At 42.5% G+C, this 19,936-nt stretch overlaps 1 protein-coding gene across 1 annotated transcript in view; it reads right to left on the bottom strand.

Moving 5' to 3' along the window:
- LOC138973202 (dopamine D2-like receptor) overlaps nucleotides 1-19,936 on the bottom strand; it is a 45,119-nt gene that overhangs the window by 12,067 nt on the left and 13,116 nt on the right. The window contains exon 2 of the mRNA XM_070345911.1: nucleotides 1,162-1,271. Coding sequence (XP_070202012.1) covers nucleotides 1,162-1,271 — 110 coding nt within the window. The remainder of the gene's footprint in view (nucleotides 1-1,161; nucleotides 1,272-19,936) is intronic.

Raw genomic sequence — 19,936 nt, 5'->3', positions numbered from 1 at the left:
CGATTTTTCTATGGGAGATTTACAGCTGTCTCTGATTTACTCCTTTTTGGACATTTATATATTTTAGCTTTCCGCCCAGAATTGCTTCAATACATCCACCCCTTTAAGTAGCTACCCATGTACCCTTCAATCAAACCCCATCCAACTCAATCCCAAATACTACTACAAAACCCTGCGCTCCCTGGACAGAAAGGTAAACAAGGGGCATGTTTTACTATGCGTAGCTATACTTGCTAACGGCCCGCTACCCCCCACCCCGCGTCAAGTTTAGGAGTACACTCTAAATTTCATGGACACATATCCGTACCTACGTGATCCCGGTGTGTTAAAGCTAATACTTAGTAAACACTGTACTTCCATGTTCACATTGAAAGAAATTGTGTAAAGCATGTGCCACACTTCTTTGCATGTCACGCTCTGTCCAACGTTAGTTACAACAAGCGCGATCAAAAGTGGAATACTTCAATTTAAGCCTGGTATTAATTGAGCGAAGTCGACTTCGCGAAGTGTGCTTCATGACGCTTTTGCACTGAATTTTCGAAAACACATTCGTGAAGCCTTCGCGAAGTTAACTTCCGGCTCAATTCAGCATGACCTTTAGAGTGTAGAACTGAAATGAACCCCGACCCCGGCATCATTTTCCCTTGTCGGCACTCCGACCCCTCCCAGACCTCAATCCTCATTACTTATTGACTGACGGTCCGAGTTTACCACCCTCTTAGGACCAATTGGCCTCGTTTATTGTGACATACATTGCTAATGTACTGAAGATAGGGCCTGATATTTTTGACTCGAACAAGCAAAACTTGGCTGTCGCCATGACTCGTTGGCATTCGATGGGCTGAGCGATGATGATGCATCTGTACCGTGTGTTTGTTTTGTCCGAGCCCTGAGTTTGTTTTGGTGTGATCACTTGGGATCTGGCTTGTGCGCATGTGTTGCACATGGGGTGGGGGGGGGGGGGGGGGTTGGGACAGCGAAGAGAGACTGCACAAAGTTGACTCTGAAAAACAAATCCCACGCCGAATCCGGGTTAGAACAGGAGTCGATGGCAACGAACTGGTTAAAAACTCAGCGCACAATCAACTCAACAATGGAACCGCTTCGTCCTAATCAGTTCGATTTCTTATTTTGTCAATTATTACTTGTTTTATTCCTTACCTGTCCACACTTATAGCGGTTAGATTCAAGATGGATGCTGTGCATCCCATGACGTCAGCAGCCACCCAGGCGTCACACAGCGGGTCACTCAGCCACCAGCCGCCCACCACCTGGAAAACGTCAGAGTTACTATTATCATTGATGACAATGTCCACCAAGAGAGGCAGAAAAAGTTAGAAAACAATAACAACGAAATCCATAAAAGAAACAAACCAAAATAAGATGGGAAGTAAACGCTCTAAAGATAGACTCCAACCGTTAGTGAGAGTTCTGCGGAACCTATGTCATGGCACCTGGTAGAATAGAAAGCATAGATCATCATCATCATCATCACAACCACCATCATCACAATCATCATCGACGTTTCATCAAATCGAAGGCCGTTACTGAAAGACCTCCCTAACAGGACAAAGCTTCAACAACAGTACTGCTTCAATCCTTGCAAACGTGGTCGGCATATACGCAAACGTTTTGGGTTCCATCGTCTTGTAACCTATCACCCGCAAAAGAAACACACACCCTCCCGCAACAAAAATAACCAACACCAAATACAAAACAATCAACAACACCCCCCCCCCCAACCCACACACAGAACAATATAAATGTACCTTTTGAAACAGTTCACAGAAACAAGGCCAGATGACTTTGACATTCTCAAATGAGTTGAAGAGACAGGGTACACAAACAAGCCTCCACACAAGCCACACGTACTTTTGAAAACAAATACACTTATCTTAATAATACAAGCCTGCCTTTTGAAACAGTTCACACAAAATAAGGGCAGGTGACTGACATTCTCAGGTCAGTTAAATAGATAGGGTACACACTTAGAAAAGCCTCTCTACAACCCAGGCGTACAGTATTTGTGAAAACAAACAAACATAAACTATACAGAATAATGAGCCTACATTTTGAATCGGTTCACAAACATAACGCAAGTGGATGTTGACAAAACAGATACACACGTAGGGAAAACTACAGAACCCACACGTGCTTGTCAAAGACACCGACACAAACAAACAAAACAAAAAACAAAAACAAAAAGAAAACAAAGTTCTTTAAAAGTTCTCGAAGAGATTTGTCACAGTGAACTTGCTCTGACATTAAGAGTTAAGAACTGAATCCTTTCTGGTCCAAAGCCAAAGAGAGAAAACAAAGGAAAAAGAAGGGTTGCAAAAGCAACAACAACCACAGCAGCAGCAGCAGCAACAACAACACAACCACCCCCACCAACAACTACAACAGCAAAAAAAGATACAAAATTCCGCTGTTGGAAGATTAAGAAAGTTCTCAAAGAAAATTGTAAAGTGTCAACTTGCTACATTTAGTCAAGCTGTCGAACTCACGGGATGAAACTGAACGCACTGTATTTTTTCACCAAGACAGTACAGCTTCGTCAATCCCCGCGTGAAGGAAATCGCTCACCTCCCACGTGCAAAACGTAGTGATATTGACACGCCAGATTAGCGCGGTAGCGTATTGTGCTAAGCAGGAAAGCGCGCTTTTCTGTATTCTTGTTAACTTTCTGAGCTTGTTTTGAATACAACCTATCATATCTATATGTTTTTGGAATCAGGAAATGATAAAGAATAAGATGAAATCATTTTTGGATCGATTTCTTAAATTTTAATCGTAAGACTAATTAATCTATTTTCGTTAATTGTGTCACAATTTTAGATCACATTTTAAGAGTAAACATAACATATGTATATATGTTTAGATTCAGAATGTGATGAAGAATACGATGCAATCAATTTTAAATCTGTTTGCGAAAAATCGATTTTAATGACAACTTTAATGAGCAAACTCATTAATTAATTTTTAAACCTCCAAGCTGAAATGCAATACCAAAGTCCGGGCTTCGTCGAAGATTACTTGACCAAATTTCAACCAATTTGGTTGAAAAATGAGAGCGTGACAGTGCCGCCTCAACTTTCACGAAAAGCCGGATATGACGTCATCAAAGACATTTATCAAAAAAATTAAAAAAACCGTCTGGAGATACCATACTCAGGATCTCTCATGTCAAGTTTCATGAAGATCGGTCCAGTAGTTTTCTCTGAATCGCTCTACACACACACACACACACACACACACACATACACCACGACCCTCGTCTCGATTCCCCCCTCTACGTTAAAACATTTAGTCAAAACTTGACTAAATGTAAAAAAGGAAAAGAAAGGGTTGCAAGGTAAGTGGTGTGCATTACTTTTCTAGTCTTCCAGGAAGCAGGCCGCGTTCTCTCTCTGTCATAGGCAGAGAGGAGAGTAAAGAGCAACGGTAATAATACGCAACTCCAGGCGCTCTTGCAAAACACGCCGAATTTCAGGAAACAAAAGACAGTGCCCGATCTGCTGAAGCGGGGTCTCTCTCTCTCTCTCTCTCTCTCTCTCTCTCTCTCTCTCTCTCTCTCTCTCTCTCTCTCTCTCTCTCTCTCTCTCTCTCTCTCTCTCTATCTCTCTCACTAATGACCTCCCCTGCCTTCAGAAAGACGACAAGGCGGAAAAGGAAGAGAGCAGTGTAAAGGGCAACGGTAATAACACGCAACTCTAGGCGCTCTTGCAAAACAAGCCGAATTTCAGGAAACAAAAGACAGTGCCAGATCTGCAGAAGCGGGCACAAGTAGCGTGGGCGTAGTGCACCAATAGTAGTCCCACTTTGTACTGACCTTTAAAACCTGGCCTTGCCAATACACATGCAAGCCTGCGCAGGACAATCGCGTTGACATGCGGGGAGTGGCTTGAGCATTTGCCGTTAACACAAAGAGACCAGGCCACGGTTCGATCCTTTCTTGAAGGTTTAGTTCAGGATTTCGTCACCTGTCTTTGGCTCAGTGAGTTGTGAAAGTACCAACGATATAGGCCGGGACCTTAGGTTTCCCAATGGATTTCCAACAAGCCGACCAAGAGTGAAACTCTCTCTCTCTCTCTCTCTCTCTCTCTCTCTCTCTCTCTCTCTCTCTCTCTCTCTCTCTCTCTCTCTCTGCATAACCATAACTGTTTATATCGCAGTACAGTGCTAATTCCCTTTCTTAAGGACCAGTTGTAAGAAAAGGCGTAGCCTTAAACCTCTATCCTTGAAAAAAATGTTCCATCATCATCATCATCATCATCTCCCAACCTCTACGCCCCTGCCAAACACACACACACACACACACGCATTCGTTTTTCCAAACATGCCTACATGGAGACTCAGCCGGAAGAAGATACAACCCCCAGACAACTCCGATCGCATTACCTTAGTCCATCAGTCGTGTTAGTGTAAAACAAACTCACTCTCGCACACATCATCTCCATGCTGTAATTATTTTTCAGGGAAGAAGCCGCGGACGAGCCATTCCCCGAGGAAGCCCAGCTCGCCATCCATTTATGATACGTGCTATACGAGTGCACGGGGAGAGAACTCGGAAGCAAATTGATCACTCCCAAGGGAGGCCACTGTATCGAGTAAGCAGAGTTACTGGTACTGAAGAGGGTTGAGCTTGTTATTTCGGCTCTTCAGACTGTGATAAGGTTAGATGGTTAGAGAGTTACTGACAGTGACTGCTGTGGCTACGTTCTAGCTCTCTCTCAATCCCTTTCTCTCGCTCCTTTCTGTGTATGCGCAGGGTTTTTTGTTTAGAAAGAAATGATAATGGAACTTTATTTTACAAGTATAGAGATTTAAGGCTACGCCTTTTTCACAACCTGTCTTTAAAGAGAGAGAGAGAGAGAGAGAGAGAGAGAGAGAGAGAGAGAGAGAGAGAGAGAGAGAGAGAGAGAGAGAGAGAGAGAGAGAGAGAGAGAGAGAGAGAGAGAGAGAGAGAGAGACTCAGAACTTTATTACAAAAGGATAAAGGTTTTAGGCAAAGCCTATTCTTCCAACCTGTCCTTTATACAACACATAAAGACCGACGCACATAAAAAAAATATAAATTCAATCATATAAAATACAGAAATACATTGTATGGAATGCAACACAATGTGCATTTAAGGAATTACATAAGGAGAACTCAAAAATTACATTGACATAGTTATACCTTTCATTTGGGAATAAAGTTGCTCCGATCAGCTACACATCCGTTAACACTAGTACAAAATGTTTAACAAAATAACAATCGAACAAGACATTTCACTCACGAATGATGTGTGAACGTGACTGTCTCTTAAACATTTTCACTGAAGTTGCATTTCTTATCTGTTGGGGGAAGGAGTTCCAGAGAAACGCTCCCGAGAAGGCTAAGCTCGATTTGTAGAGGTCTATGCGAGGTATAGGAGGGATGATTTGTTGGGACCCATATATATATTTTTGTGGCATGTTTGAAATGTGATTGCAAATATTTAGGACAGTCGTCATTTAGAATTGTATACATGAACACAGCCTTGTTTAACGTCAACTGATCTTTCAAGAGGAGGAAATTCAGGAGCTTTAGTTTATCATCCGTGGACCTATTTAAATCATGCAGAATAAGTTTTGCAGCTCGGCGATGCAGGGAATTGAGTCTTTTTAAATGAACATCACTGCAGTTATCCCAAAGTGTCGATGCGAAGTTTATATGAGGCATTATGTGGGCGTAATAGAACATTTTGAGTGCTGCAGAATCTGCGTAATGCCTTAATTTTGATAACAGGTACACATTTTTTGATACTAGTTTGCAAATATTACTCAAATGAGTTTGCCATTTCAACTCTTGATCAATGGTAACACCCAATAATCTATGTTCCCTAACTTGCTGCACTTGAGTTGAACCAACTGACAGTTGTAATTGTAAAGGACTTAATTGGTGTTTTTGTCTCGTGGTTATCACCAAACTTTTTGTTTTAATCGGATGAATGATCATTGCATTAGAAACGCACCACTCAGTGATTTCATCCACACTTGTTTGAAAAAAAGAGTTGACGGATTCCAAAGATTTTTGACTGGTGTGAACAAAAGAGTCATCCGCGAAGAACTCACATCTAACTTTTTCATCTGACACATGAAGGGGTAAATCATTAATATAAATACAGAACAAGATAGGTCCTAATACAGACCCTTGAGGGACACCACTCCTGACAAACTCGTTTGACGAAGTTTTACAGTTAATGGATACATACTGTTTCCGTTTTGAAAGATACGATTAAAAAAAAAGCACAGGCAGAGTCGTCTTTTAAATAACACTTTAATTTCTTAGAAGTGAGTGATCTACTTGGTCAAAGGCTTTCTTAAAGTCCAAAAACAACGCTCCCGTTATTTCTGCTTTGTTTATTGCTGACAGCCAAGTCTCGCATACAGAGCTTAAGGCGGTGTGGCAGAAATGCTTAGAGCGGAATCCAGACTGAAAAGGATGAAACAGATTCATTTGTTCCATATATGCCAGTAGGTGTTTTTGTATGTGCTTTTCTAAGGGTTTAGATAGAACAGGTAAGAGGGAAATAGGTCTAAAGTTGTTTGGGTCTGTAAGATCCTTATTTTTTGGAAGTGGTAATACCTTTGCACACTTTAAAATAGAAGGGAACACGTTTTGTTGTATGCTTAGGTTATAAACATAAGTTAGGGAATCGACAATGTAAGGTAAAGCAAGTTTTAGCAACTTGACTGGAATCTTGTCTGGACCCACTGACTTCTTATTCGCCATATGTTCTACCAGTTTTCCTACCTCGTGCACTGAGATTGGAGGAATAGAAAACGTGTCAGTTTGAGTCAACTTTTGTCCACAGAATGTTTTTAATTTTTCAAAACAATCATCTGTATCAAGGGAATCATTCTGATTGAGACAAGATTTTAGGTTGTCTGCTAGCGAAATGAAGTGTTTCTTAAAATCTTAGGGTTAACCCTAATCTCACGTTTGGAGATATTTGTGAATGAGAATTGGTTGATCCCTTCCTAGATTTATCAAGAATTTCATTCACTGCTCGCCAGATTGTAGCTGTGTCCTTTTTTTCAGAAATCAGTTTATTAAAATAATCTGCCTTTGCTTGTCTCACTGTGTCCAAAGCTTTATTTTTTGCAGACAGAAAGAGAGAGAGAGAGAGAGAGAGAGAGAGAGAGAGAGAGAGAGAGAGAGAGAGAGAGAGAGAGAGAGAGAGAGAGAGAGAGAGAGAGAGAGAGAGAGAGAGAGAGAGAGAGAGAGAGAGATGATGGAACTTTATTTTTCAAGGATAGAGGTTTAAGGCGACGCCTTTTCTTACAACCGGTCCTTACTTCTAATACAAATGTCTAATAAATAATAAACAAGTAAAGCAACATGACAGATAAACAAATTAAACGAACGACCCAGCAAACAAGCAAATAAACACAAACAACAAAATGACAAAGTAAGCAACATACAAATCAAAAGCGAAACATGCAACATGTTAATTGAGGTTACACATGAAAAGTGATCGACGGTAAAATTCACACAATACCAACGTTTACACTAATGCTTACAATGATTATATGGTGTAAATGATGATGATGAAGATGATGAAGATAATGAAGATGATTGATGATGATGATGATGGAAAATCGCAACATAAATTCCACATAATACATGTAATAAAGAACATATTTGTGTAATTCATAAAGCTTTGCCAATTTTTGACAGCTACTTGTACATGTTAAGACTAGTAGCCATCTAGGTAGACATATAATGATTATGCAGAGCTTGTCCCTTTCGCTGCCAATCAAAACTTACTTATGTGCATTCCTGATTGCCAGGGAATTTTGGAGTTCGGGGTGTAATAATTCACAAAAAATTCTAGCTCCAAACTGGCAGTAGGTAGGTATCATATTGGCGACGAGGTAAATTATTTTACATACATATATATCGGCTCTACCTTGTGCAAGAACTTTGTAATTTCACTTTTCTGACTTGCCACGTGCTTCTCAACTTTCAACATGGCTGAACAGTTATCTGCACTACCTACTTATCCTTCGTTTGACTGTTCGTCTGATGGCGTGTCTATCAGATGGAGCAAGTGGATCGTAAGACTAGAGAACCTGTTCGTTGCATTCAACATTGCCAACGACAAGAGGAAGAAAGCGTTGCTGCTTACGTACGCTGGGAACGATCTGAATGACATTGTAGACTCTTTTCCAGCTGCTGATCTGACCCCTCGGGATGGTGAGACTCACTTCCAGAAACTTGTTGATCGTATCAATGAACATTTTAACCCACAGATCAACAGAGAGTATCAGGTTTTTACCTTCAGACAGCTCACGCAAACATCTGACAGTGTTGACATTTTTTATCAACAGCTGAAACGACATGCCTCTCTCTGTAACTTTGCCAACATTGAGTCTGAAATTAAATCGCAGCTGATAACCGGTTGCAAAGTGAACAAGGTGCGAGAGAAGGGCCTGAGCAACCCAGGAATAACACTGTCTGACCTCCTGCAGTATGCCCGCACATTGGAGTTGACTGCTTCTTACTCAAGAAAAATGCATGAAGACGTTGCAGTTAACCGACTCCATCGTTCAGCTACATCAAGCCAGCATCAGCCTGATCGACGTCATCACCAGCCCCGCCGTAGTCAAGCCTCACACCGTCATAACCAGCCAACCGAGCAATGCAAGAACTGTGGTGGTACATGGCCGCATGAGAAGGGACAGCATTCGTGCCCTGCTTTCAACAAACAGTGCCGCTCCTGTGGAAAATTCAACCACTTCTCATCCGTCTGCCGTTCCAGTCCACGCAACACGGCAAGATCAAGGACAGGTGGAAGGGGCAGTGCATCCTCTTCCTCCTCTTCCCAACAGCCTCGCTCCATCAAGCACAAGCCCAAACCTGTTCACCACGTTGAGCAACATGGTGAATGTGACAACAACGACGCTTCGTTCATCGACGACGGCAATGACGCAGACACTGAGTACGTCTACACTGCAAACGGCAACTCGAATCAACTGCCACGCTTCAAGGTCTACCTCAACGGACAACAGACAACCTTCCTTGCTGATTCCGGAGCTACAGTCAATCTGCTATCACGGACAGATTATGAAAGTCTTACACCCAAGCCAGCGCTCAGCCCGTCAAACGTGAGAATCTCTGCGTACGGCAATCAACACTCCATCCGTGCGTTTGGACAGTTTTGCGCTGAACTACACACTGACACAGCATCCTGCTCAGCCACGATATGTGTTGTTCCAGGCAATGAGAAACCCATCCTGAGCTGGTCAACCTCGCAAACACTCAAGCTGCTGACCACCGTCCACTGCATCGAGCACAAAACTCAGCAAGAGAACCAGCTTGGTAAACTCAATGATCGACAAATCAAACTCCACATCGACGAGACGGTACAGCCTGTCGCTCAGCACTACCGTCGTGTTCCCTTTCATGTCCGCAAGCATGTGGAAGAACAAATCCGAAAGGATGAAGAACTTGGTGTCATCGAGAAGGCAACTGGTCCAACACCATGGGTATCTCCTATAGTTGTGGTGCCTAAACCCAAGTCTCCAGGCAAGGTACGCGTGTGCGTCGACATGCGTTCTGCAAACAAGGCCATCAGGAGAGAACGTCATGCTACCCCAACACTTGATGAACTGAAAACCATGCTCGCAGGTGCTAAAGTTTTCAGCAAGCTTGACCTGAACCAAGGCTACAACCAGCTAGAACTAGCTGAGGAGTCACGCTACATCACGACGTTCTCCACACATCTTGGTCTCTACAGATACCGACGCCTCTTCTTTGGTGTGAACTCCGCAAGCGAGATCTTCCAAGAAACCATCAGGCAAGTACTGTCTGGCCTCAAGGGTGTCGTAAACATCAGTGACGACATTCTCTGCTACGGTACGTCACAGCAAGACCATGACAACAACCTACGCGCTCTCATGCAGCGTCTCCGTGAGAAAGACCTCACTCTCAACACTGACAAGTGTGAGTACAACAAGAAGTCGCTTGAGTTCCTTGGTCATATCTTCGGGGAAGACGGCATCACCCCAAGCCAAGACAAGCTCAAGACCATTCTTGAACTGCCAACACCAACCAACGCATCTGAAGTAAGAAGTCTTCTCGGCATGATGAACTTCTGTGGTGCACACTTCATTCCAAACTATGCAACACTCACCCATGAACTCCGTCTGCTGACAAAGAAGACAACACCATGGTCGTGGAATGAAAAGCATGACGCAGCCCTCGGAACGCTGAAAGCAGAACTCAGCAAAGCAACGACTCTTGCTTACTTCAATCCAGGAAAACCGACAGAGATCTACACCGACGGCAGTCCTGTAGGCATCTCTGCAGTCCTGACCCAAGACAAGCGCATCATCCAGTTTGCAAGCCGAGCACTCACTCCAACAGAACAAAGATATTCACAGACAGAACGTGAAGCACTCGCAATCACATGGGCCTGTGAATATTTTCACATCTACCTGTTTGGTGCTACATTCACTGTCTACACTGACCACAAGCCTTTGGTCAGCATGTTCAACAACCCTCGTGCTCAACTCTCTGCTCGTGTTGAACGCTGGGTACTGAGAACACAGCCCTACGAAATGACTGTTCAGTACCGACCTGGTTTCGACAACCCCGCCGACTATCTGAGTCGACATCCAGTCCAACAGCATCCCAGCAGCAGAGAAGAGAAGATCGCAGAAGAGTATCTTCACTACGTTGTCGACACGTCCACTCCAAAAGCCATGACGTTAGACACAGTCATCTCAGAAACAGCGAAAGATGTCACTCTTACGGCAGTGATCAACGCAATCCTTACCAGTGACTGGGAAGCCAAAGACGACGTTGACACAAAAACTTTCAGAACCCTCTACTTGTGTCGTTCAGAACTCTCACTCAGTCACAACGCATCAGTTCTACTCAAGGGTACACGCATCGTTCTCCCAGAGTCTCTTCATCTTCAAGCTGTGAAAGTCGCTCACACTGGACATCAAGGCATCGTCAAGACAGTCGCCCTGCTTCGAGAAAAGGTTTGGTTCAGAGGAATGCAAGAGACTGTTGAAAAAGCGGTGAAAAACTGCTTAACCTGTCAAATCTCCACTCCCACACCAGCCAGAGAACCGCTGAAGATGTCTCCACTGCCCACAGCACCTTGGTCTGAACTGAGTGCTGATTTCGCAGACGCACCCAACGGAAACATTCTCCTTGTCATCACAGATGAATATTCCAGATTCACCGTTGTTGACATTTTGCAATCAACATCCAGCCGGAGTGTGATTCCACGTCTCGACAAGATCTTCGCAGAATACGGCATACCAGATGTTCTGAAGACAGACAATGGCCCACCATTCAACAGCCACGAGTTCGCGACATACGCAACACACACCGGGTTCAAGCACAGGAAGATCACCCCCCTGTGGCCCCGTGCAAATGGAGAAACGGAACGCTTTATGCGTACCATCAAGAAGACTGTCAAAGCCGCCCATGCACAACAGCTGAACTGGAAACAGGAAATGTACAAGTTTCTTCTTGACTACAGAACAACTCCACACTGCACAACTGGTGTCGCCCCTGCTACTGCCCTCTTTGGTCGCAACATCAAGAACAGACTACCACAACTCCCGCCGCAGCAGCCAGAGGACGCAAAGATGAGACAACAGGATGCCCGCGCCAAAGCCAAGATGAAGCTCTACGCAGACAACAAGAACTATGTCAAACCAAGCAACCTTCAGATTGGTGATTCTGTTCTCATCAAGGACACTTCCATTAAGAAGTCTACTCCTCCATTCAACCCAACACCCCTCACTGTTGTGTCAAAGAACGGTTCTATGATCTCTGCGTGCCGAGGAAACAAGATAATCACGCGAAACAGCAGTTTCTTCAAACGCTCCCCCAGACATCCAACTCCTTCAGAAACAAATGACGCTGAAGCTGACGCCGAAGCTGAAACTGAAGCTGTTACTCTTCCTCACACAGATGAACCAAACTCGCAACATGCACACAACAAGCAAAACCAAAACGCACAAAACACACATACTAACGTCGCACCAACTCCACGTCGTTCGCACAGGGAAAAACATTTACCTACCAAACTGCAAGATTTTGTTCTGACTTGAACGTTGAACTGACTGATGATTTGTAAAATCATTTTATTTCTGGTGCCTGTGCAGACATTTTATTTTCAAGATTTTCCATATCAAGTGCCTATTGTGTCGTTTTATTTCACATTGCTGTTTAGCATCATTTCTCAGTATTTTTGGGTAACACGTAAATTCAGTTTTGTTTTGTTTTTCTTTAATGAGAAGGGAAGATAAGTACACTAATTTCTACTTTGATTATCATTGTTAGTACTTTCAAAATTCATAAGGCTGAAGCATTACTTCATAAGATTTGGAGTGAGAACACTTTTCTTGTTGAATGTAAAGTTAAACATTTCTAGTCAGCATTACATTTCTACTTCTAGGCATCATTCTTTAATCTTCAGGAGAAGATATCATTTCTTATCATTTTGCTTGTCCAGTTATCCATTTTGTAATTTTGGATTTTACTTCTTAAAATTCAAGAAGGGGAGAGATGTAGTGTTTGAGAATCTGTTACCATCTAAGGGAAGCAACTGCTACTAATGTGTTAAGTAACTAACGAGAGTTAGTTCCCTTGTTACATACACTGATCATCTTCATGGCTGACAATAAACACAGCTTGCCCCCTCAAACCATCGTTTGTTGGTTTTATCGTATACATGCTTGGTGAACGTGTATCCACCTTCATCACAGACATCATAAAAACCTATGTTATTTTTAAAAGAAATTGAACCAATACTCTGTTTTTAGTGTCTAAACACCCCCCGCGGGTTACGGGGAAGAATTTACCCGATGCTCCCCAGCATGTCGTAAGAGGCGACTAACGGATTCTGTTTCTCTTTTTACCCTTGTTAAGTGTTTCTTGTATAGAATATAGTCAATTTTTGTAAAGATTTTAGTCAAGCAGTATGTAAGAAATGTTAAGTCCTTTGTACTGGAAACTTGCATTCTCCCAGTAAGGTAATACATTGTACTACGTCAAGTTGCAAGCCCCTGGAGCAAATTTTTGATTAGTGCTTTTGTGAACAAGAAACAATTGACAAGTGGCTCTATCCCATCTCCCCCCTTTCCCCGTCGCGATTTAACCTTCGTGGTTGAAAACGACGTTAAACACCAAATAAAGAAAAGAAAGAACGAGTCGAGCCTTCTCTCCCCTTCACTGCCGCCAAGGCCGAAAATAGCCTTCAGACGCAAAACCGCGTCACCATTTATGATTATTCATGAGAATGAGGTATCCTACCAAGCCATGGGCTGGTATTTGTGTGTCAGCAGTGACGTAGCATTTCTGGAAAATCCCTGAACTGTGATGACGGGTTTACCCGTCACGTAGGCGCTGCGGCTGCACAGGCACATGACGGGTATACCCGTCTTAAGGCAGTCAAGGGGTTAATTAAAACTCTTTAGTGAGGTTAATGATCTTATTACAGACGGAATGGAGTTCCACACCATAGAGCCAGAGAAGGCTTGACTAGTTTTGAACAAAATAAATCAATCCTGGGTATTGGTGGTAGAAAATTGATAGACCCGTACCTTTCGGTGACTCTGTGAAATAGGTCCTGAATATAGTTGGGCACTTCGCCATGATATACTTTGTACATCATTACATTCTTATTAAACTGTAACTGTTTAACTAGCGGCAGGTAGTTTAGATTCTTTAACTTCAAATCAGCTGATAATTGTGGACCATTTAACATGATTTTAGCTGCCCGACGATGTAGAGAGTTTAATTTTTTCACGCCATCCCAAAGAGTTGATGCGTAATTAATATGGGATAAGATGTGGGCATGATAAAATAGTTTTAGTGTTGCGATATCGACATATTGCTTTAACTTTGATAGCAGAAACAAATTCTTGGATACTTGTTGACAAATATAATGTACATGAGATTGCCATTTTAATTCTTGATCGACTATCACACCCAAAACACGATGTTCCGTTACCTGCTGAACAGGTTGTGATTCCAGAGAAAGATTTAAATTAAGAGGTCGTGACTGGTGTTTTTGTCTTGTTGTAATAATCATGCTTTTTGTCTTCCCTGGGTGCACTATCATAAAATTCTGGTTACACCAATTGTTGACTTCATTCAAACTAGACTGTAAGGAAACTTCAATTTCTTGAACAGTCCTACAGCTTGTGTGAAGCGTCGAATCATCTGCAAAAAATTCCGTTTTAACTTTTGAATTAGATATATGAAGGGGGAGGTCATTAATGAATACACAAAACAAAATAGGCCCTAAAACTGACCCCTGGGGGACTCCACTCTTTAAACATCCTTTGGGAGAGGTTTTACCGTTTATAGAAACATACTGTGTTCTGTTGACAAGATATGATTTAAAGAATGAACACGTTGCGGGATTGTTCACGTACAATGCGAGTTTATGTAAAAGTAATGTGTGATCTACAAGATCAAAAGCTTTCTTAAAATCAAGAAATACAGCCCCTGATATGTCCGAACGATTAATTGCCGATAGCCAGTTATCCCATAGTGATGAAAGAGCTGTATTACAGGAATGTTTCGGATGAAACCCAGATTGAAAGTTGTGAAATAATTTGCACCTTTCCATGTAGTTCAGAAGATTCTTCTGGATGTGCTTCTCTAAAGGCTTTGATAAAATAGGAAGCAATGAAATTGGCCTGAAGTTATTAGGGTCAGACACATCTTTATTTTTAGGAAGTGGAACGACCTTTGCCGTTTTAAATGCATCAGGAAAAATATTTTGTTCAATGCAAAGATTATACACATACGTTAGGGATTCCACTATGTACGGTAGGGCTAATTTAAGCAACGACGGGGGGATTTTGTCAAGCCCCATGGATTTATTATTCTGAAGGTTTTCTATAAATTTTCCAACTTCATGTACGGCAATAGTTGGGATAGAGAATGAATCTTGTGATTTCAACTTATGAATACAAAATTCTTTTAATCTAAACAACAGGGAGTCCCCACCCTCGACTTCTTCATTTACATTTTTAGATTGTTTCAATCGATCAGCCAAACACAGAAAGTGCTCATTGAATTCGTCAGGAGAAATGGCGCTATTTAATCTGCTATTTTTTCTTTGGGATTTACCTAACACTTCATTTATGGCTTGCCAAAGCGTGGCAACATCCTTTTTGTCTTCAACCAATTTATGAAAATGATTACTTTTTGCCTGGCGTACTAACTCGGTAACTCTATTGCGTTGTGCTTTAAATTCTGATTTCCTTCGATTTTCCTTCAAAAAATCACGTAGTGCCATAGCTTCTACAATCTCAGGAGTAAGCCATGGTGGTAATGTAGGGGATTTTACTCGGTGTTGCCTCAGAGGGGCATGCTTATCAATAATCGGGTAGAGTATACTTGAGAAACAATTAAGCGCCTCCTCAGCCTCAGTACATTTAAACACATCATGGAACGGAGCTGAAGATAAGTCTATGAAAAACTTAGACTCGTGAAATTTTTTAAAGCTCCGATCTTCGTTGGTTGTGTGTCCTTTTTTTATGACATTTTGGGATTATATAGTTCCATGAGCAGCAAGTCACGTAATGATCTCTAATGCCAGAATTTACCGCATTAACATTCGAAACCATTGTTTTTCTATCCGTGTATATTTATTTATTTATTTATTTACGAGGATTTATATCGCGCACGTATCTCACCACACAAGGCGACTCAAGGCGCATGTCTACCTATTAATGCCGTGTGAGATGGAATTGTTTACACAATATATCACGCATTCACATCGGCCAGTAGATCAACAGCCTATAGGCGCTGCATCCACCTTTCAATGGTCAATCAATGTCGCTGTTGATGCAGTTATTCTTGTTGACGTTTCAACTAGTTGTTGAAGGCCAAAGAGGGACAAAGTTGTGCACCAAGCTGTCTGTGGTTTATGCAAATCGATATTGAAGTCGCCTAATATTAACATAGGCTTATTTTGGCTCTTGATACAGTGGTCGCCGCTTAATAAAACCACTTCTGGACCGACGAAAAATGGCTTTAATAAGCGGCGGATTTATTAACCGGCGGTCCAGGAATACGTCATTTTCGAAAGCAAAAAATCTCTTTTGTTTACGTCACTCAGTCACTTTCTTTCGTCATTTACACTTGTTTGAATCTAAAGAAAACTTCACGAAGGATGTTGAACTTTTGTTTTAATTATGTACATGTACGTGTACTTTGATCACTTCGGTACATCAATAATTTCACTGTCACCGTCACGAACCATTACTCGTCAGAGAAGAACGATTTTATGAGTGTTTGTTTGTTGGTCGTCTTCCACATCAGAACAAGATAATGTGAGTTTTAGTCACAAACTACGTGATTTCTCTGAGAAAACTGGCTTTAATAAGCGGCGGGTTGGTTTTATTAACCGGCTTTTTCTAATACATAAGATATAGTGATAAATCCGGACCGTCTGAAATCGGCTTTTATAAGCGGCTGGCTCTATTAACCGCGGTTTTATTAAGCGGCGTCCACTGTACTGTCCATAAGGATGATAAAATCATATATTGCTATTTCATATGTTACGTGAATTTCCATTGGTCAATTGGGCAAAACTGAGCTCAGTGCAAAAGCGATATCGACGACATTTCTGTCGATATCAGTTTTGATATCGACGACCTCTTTATTGCTTCCCCACTTCAAAAACAAAAACACCTAAATTTAAAAACAAACAAATATATATGAAAATGTAATTACCCCAGAATTTAGTTGAGCAAGTGACTAAAGACTTTTTGAAAGAAAAGACATTTTGAAATACTGAAAAGTACAAGAAAAGAGTGAACAAAAAGAAATAATAATCAGAGGGAGGGATATGGAACAGCCAAAACTGAGACAAATACTTTTGTAATTTCTTTACAGTAAATACAAAATGTCCAGAGAATTAGCAATATATCTAACATTGACTGACTGTGTGATGATATCTTCTGCTATTGGTCTGTTTCGACAGTGATATCAAAATCTCGACCTCCGGTCTCGATTATCAGTGATATCACTGTCTCAACAGACCATAGCAGAAGATATCATCACACAGTCCGTCAATATTGGGTACTGTCCAGTTTGACAATGCAGCAGGGTTTCTATACAGGAAACCCACGAGCAGAGGGGTAGACATTAATTTATCAACATTCTCAGCTTCCAAATCGGGTCTACGGTGAGTGTAATTAACCAACGATTCATGTACATAGGCGGCGAGGCCAGTTTGCTGCGGTCTCACGCTGTCACGCCTGAATATAGAGTAATGGGGTACATTCAGAAAGTCATCCGAAATATTCGAATCAAGTCTCGTCTCGCTTATGCCTAATATATGTAACGGTTGTTTGCCTTGATTCAACAGTACACATATATCTGCGGTTTTGTTACGCAGGTGATACACATTCAAGTGAGCAAGGCGGAGATCAGATAACGCACTTTTCTTGGGCATACTTATTGCCTACTAAAGTCTGTTACCAAACAAAATGTTGAACCTGCAGAGTGTTCTTGCAAATCAAGATCAGCGTATTCAGCAATATCTACTGTCAAAAAGATCAGCGTATTCAGCAATATCTACTGTCAAAATAATACGTCCTAATTGCAAGAAGGCGCAGAAGATATGCCTCGTCACTCAAAGCTATAGAGCTTTACGCCCGTTCACTCACATACTCTTTTAGTCTCAAGAGGAGAGTCCGAATCGTGAATCACTACAAGTCAGTCAGTTTTCGATTAGAGGAAAGTCTGTATATATCAAGTCACTTCAAGACAGTTTTTGCTTCACGGCTCGTTACTGACACACAACCGAAATGAAGCTCCGCATGTTCACACACGTATATATCTGTACATAGACTGTACATCAGAAGGGTCGTAACTGTATACACCACTGTATAACTTCACAGCAGTAAAAGAGAGCGAATACACTACTCACTCCTTGGAAAGCAGAGTCTCAGTACCATAAATGTTGCTTTTCTCGCGTGGTAATCCCGGCGTTTGGTTACGAAATTCCAGGAACAGGATTGCATACACACATACACATAAACACACACACACACACACATAAACACACATCAAAATGACAGAACACCCACCCACACACACACATACACACACACACACATTCACACAAATACACACAAACAAATACACACAAACAAATACACACACACACACACACACACACACACACACACACACACACACACACACACACACACACACACACTGTGTAATTACTGGCGAGTCGACAACTGACTAGCCATCACATTCAGCAGTTGCACCACGTGAGGATGTAGTGGCGGGTAGAAGGGTACATCACAGTTGGAGTACTCAGAGAGAGAGAGAGAGAGAGAGAGAGAGAGAGAGAGAGAGAGAGAGAGAGAGAGAGAGAGAGAGAGAGAGAGAGAGAGAGAGAGAGAGGAATAGAGACAGACACAGACATACAGACAGACGGAGACTAAACAGAGAGACAGAAATAGATTGATTGATAGATAGATAGATAGATAGAGAAAGACAGGCAGAGAGAGAGAGGGGGGGGAGGGAGGGAGCGTGAGTATCAAAGAGATAGAGAAAAGGACCGGCAAACAAAGAGAGAGACAGAGATAGAGAAAGAGACATACATACAGACAGACAGACAGACAGTCATGCACTCAGAATTCATAGGCTTCCCTGTGTGTTTGAAATGACAGACCGCTGTCGCCACGAGTCTGTCAAAAGACCCACCTTCCACGTTCTGGTAAAGAGTGAAATATGGTGATCCACTGATTTTTTTTTGTATGACTCGAATGGTTAAGATAAATAAGTGTAAGGACCCTCCAATTCCGCACAATGTACCATGCCTCACTCTTCAAAAAGGAAAATATATACTGATACTGAACAGATTTGGGTAAAAGAACCCTCAAGGTTTCATGTTTACTCTTGTCTAATCTCTGCTTGCTGCATGCGTTGTGCACGTGCTTGATAGCCTGTAAAGGGAAGAACTACATAAAGACCACATCTTTCCAAACATGCGTTTAAATCCCTGCAACTTAACCCTCTTAGCAACAACAAAAATGTCCGATGTTGCGAGGTAAAGGGACATCACATCGATTCCCCAATCAACACGGCATTGTGGCCGTCATTACATCTGATCCACCGGAAAGACCTCAGGGAACAGTCTTGATCGTGATCTCCGTAACACAGCCCACAGCCCGTCCCTCCCTCTCCCACAGCCCGTCCCTCCCTCTCCCACAGCCTCTGCGTGGGAAAACCGCCCTCTGTCGACCTCAGCTTAAAACGGACATCTATACCTGAGGGCGGACGCACGCAAGCACACACACACATGCATGCACGCACGCACGCACACGCACACATACACGCACATATTCGTGCTCGCACACATGCATGTAAGCACGTGCAAACAATTACACACGCATGCACGTACACATGTGCATGTACCCCCGCGCACGCACGCACGCACACACACCCACACATATATATGCACGTACGCATCCGCACACACACCAGGGCCGGACTACCGGGGGGGTTATGGGGGTTGCTCAACCCCCCCCCCCCCCTAGCCTAAACATGTACCTCACTTATTAAATTATTTTTTATTATTGTTTATTTTATGCCGTTTCATGCAAGGAGCGACCATTTTCCTATCTCAGAATATGATCTACCCATCAGCTTCCCCTTGACCCCGCCCCCTGGACCACCACTGGCAACCCCCCCCCCCCCCCCCTCTTAGCCTAGTCCGGCCCTGCACACATGCACACATTCGCACACGCACTCTCGCACACAAACACACACACACACACTCTCGACACTCAAACTTTCAAATTGAAACCTTTGGGTGGTATACGGATTGAGTGAAAAATTAACGAGCCGGTGAAGAGAGGAGAGGAGGAGAAAGACGCAGCTTTTAGCGGGAAT

This window comes from Littorina saxatilis, linkage group LG8 (genome assembly GCF_037325665.1).
Source record: "Littorina saxatilis isolate snail1 linkage group LG8, US_GU_Lsax_2.0, whole genome shotgun sequence".
NCBI lineage: Eukaryota > Metazoa > Mollusca > Gastropoda > Littorinimorpha > Littorinidae > Littorina > Littorina saxatilis.
This window is presented reverse-complemented; position numbering and strand designations above follow the sequence as displayed.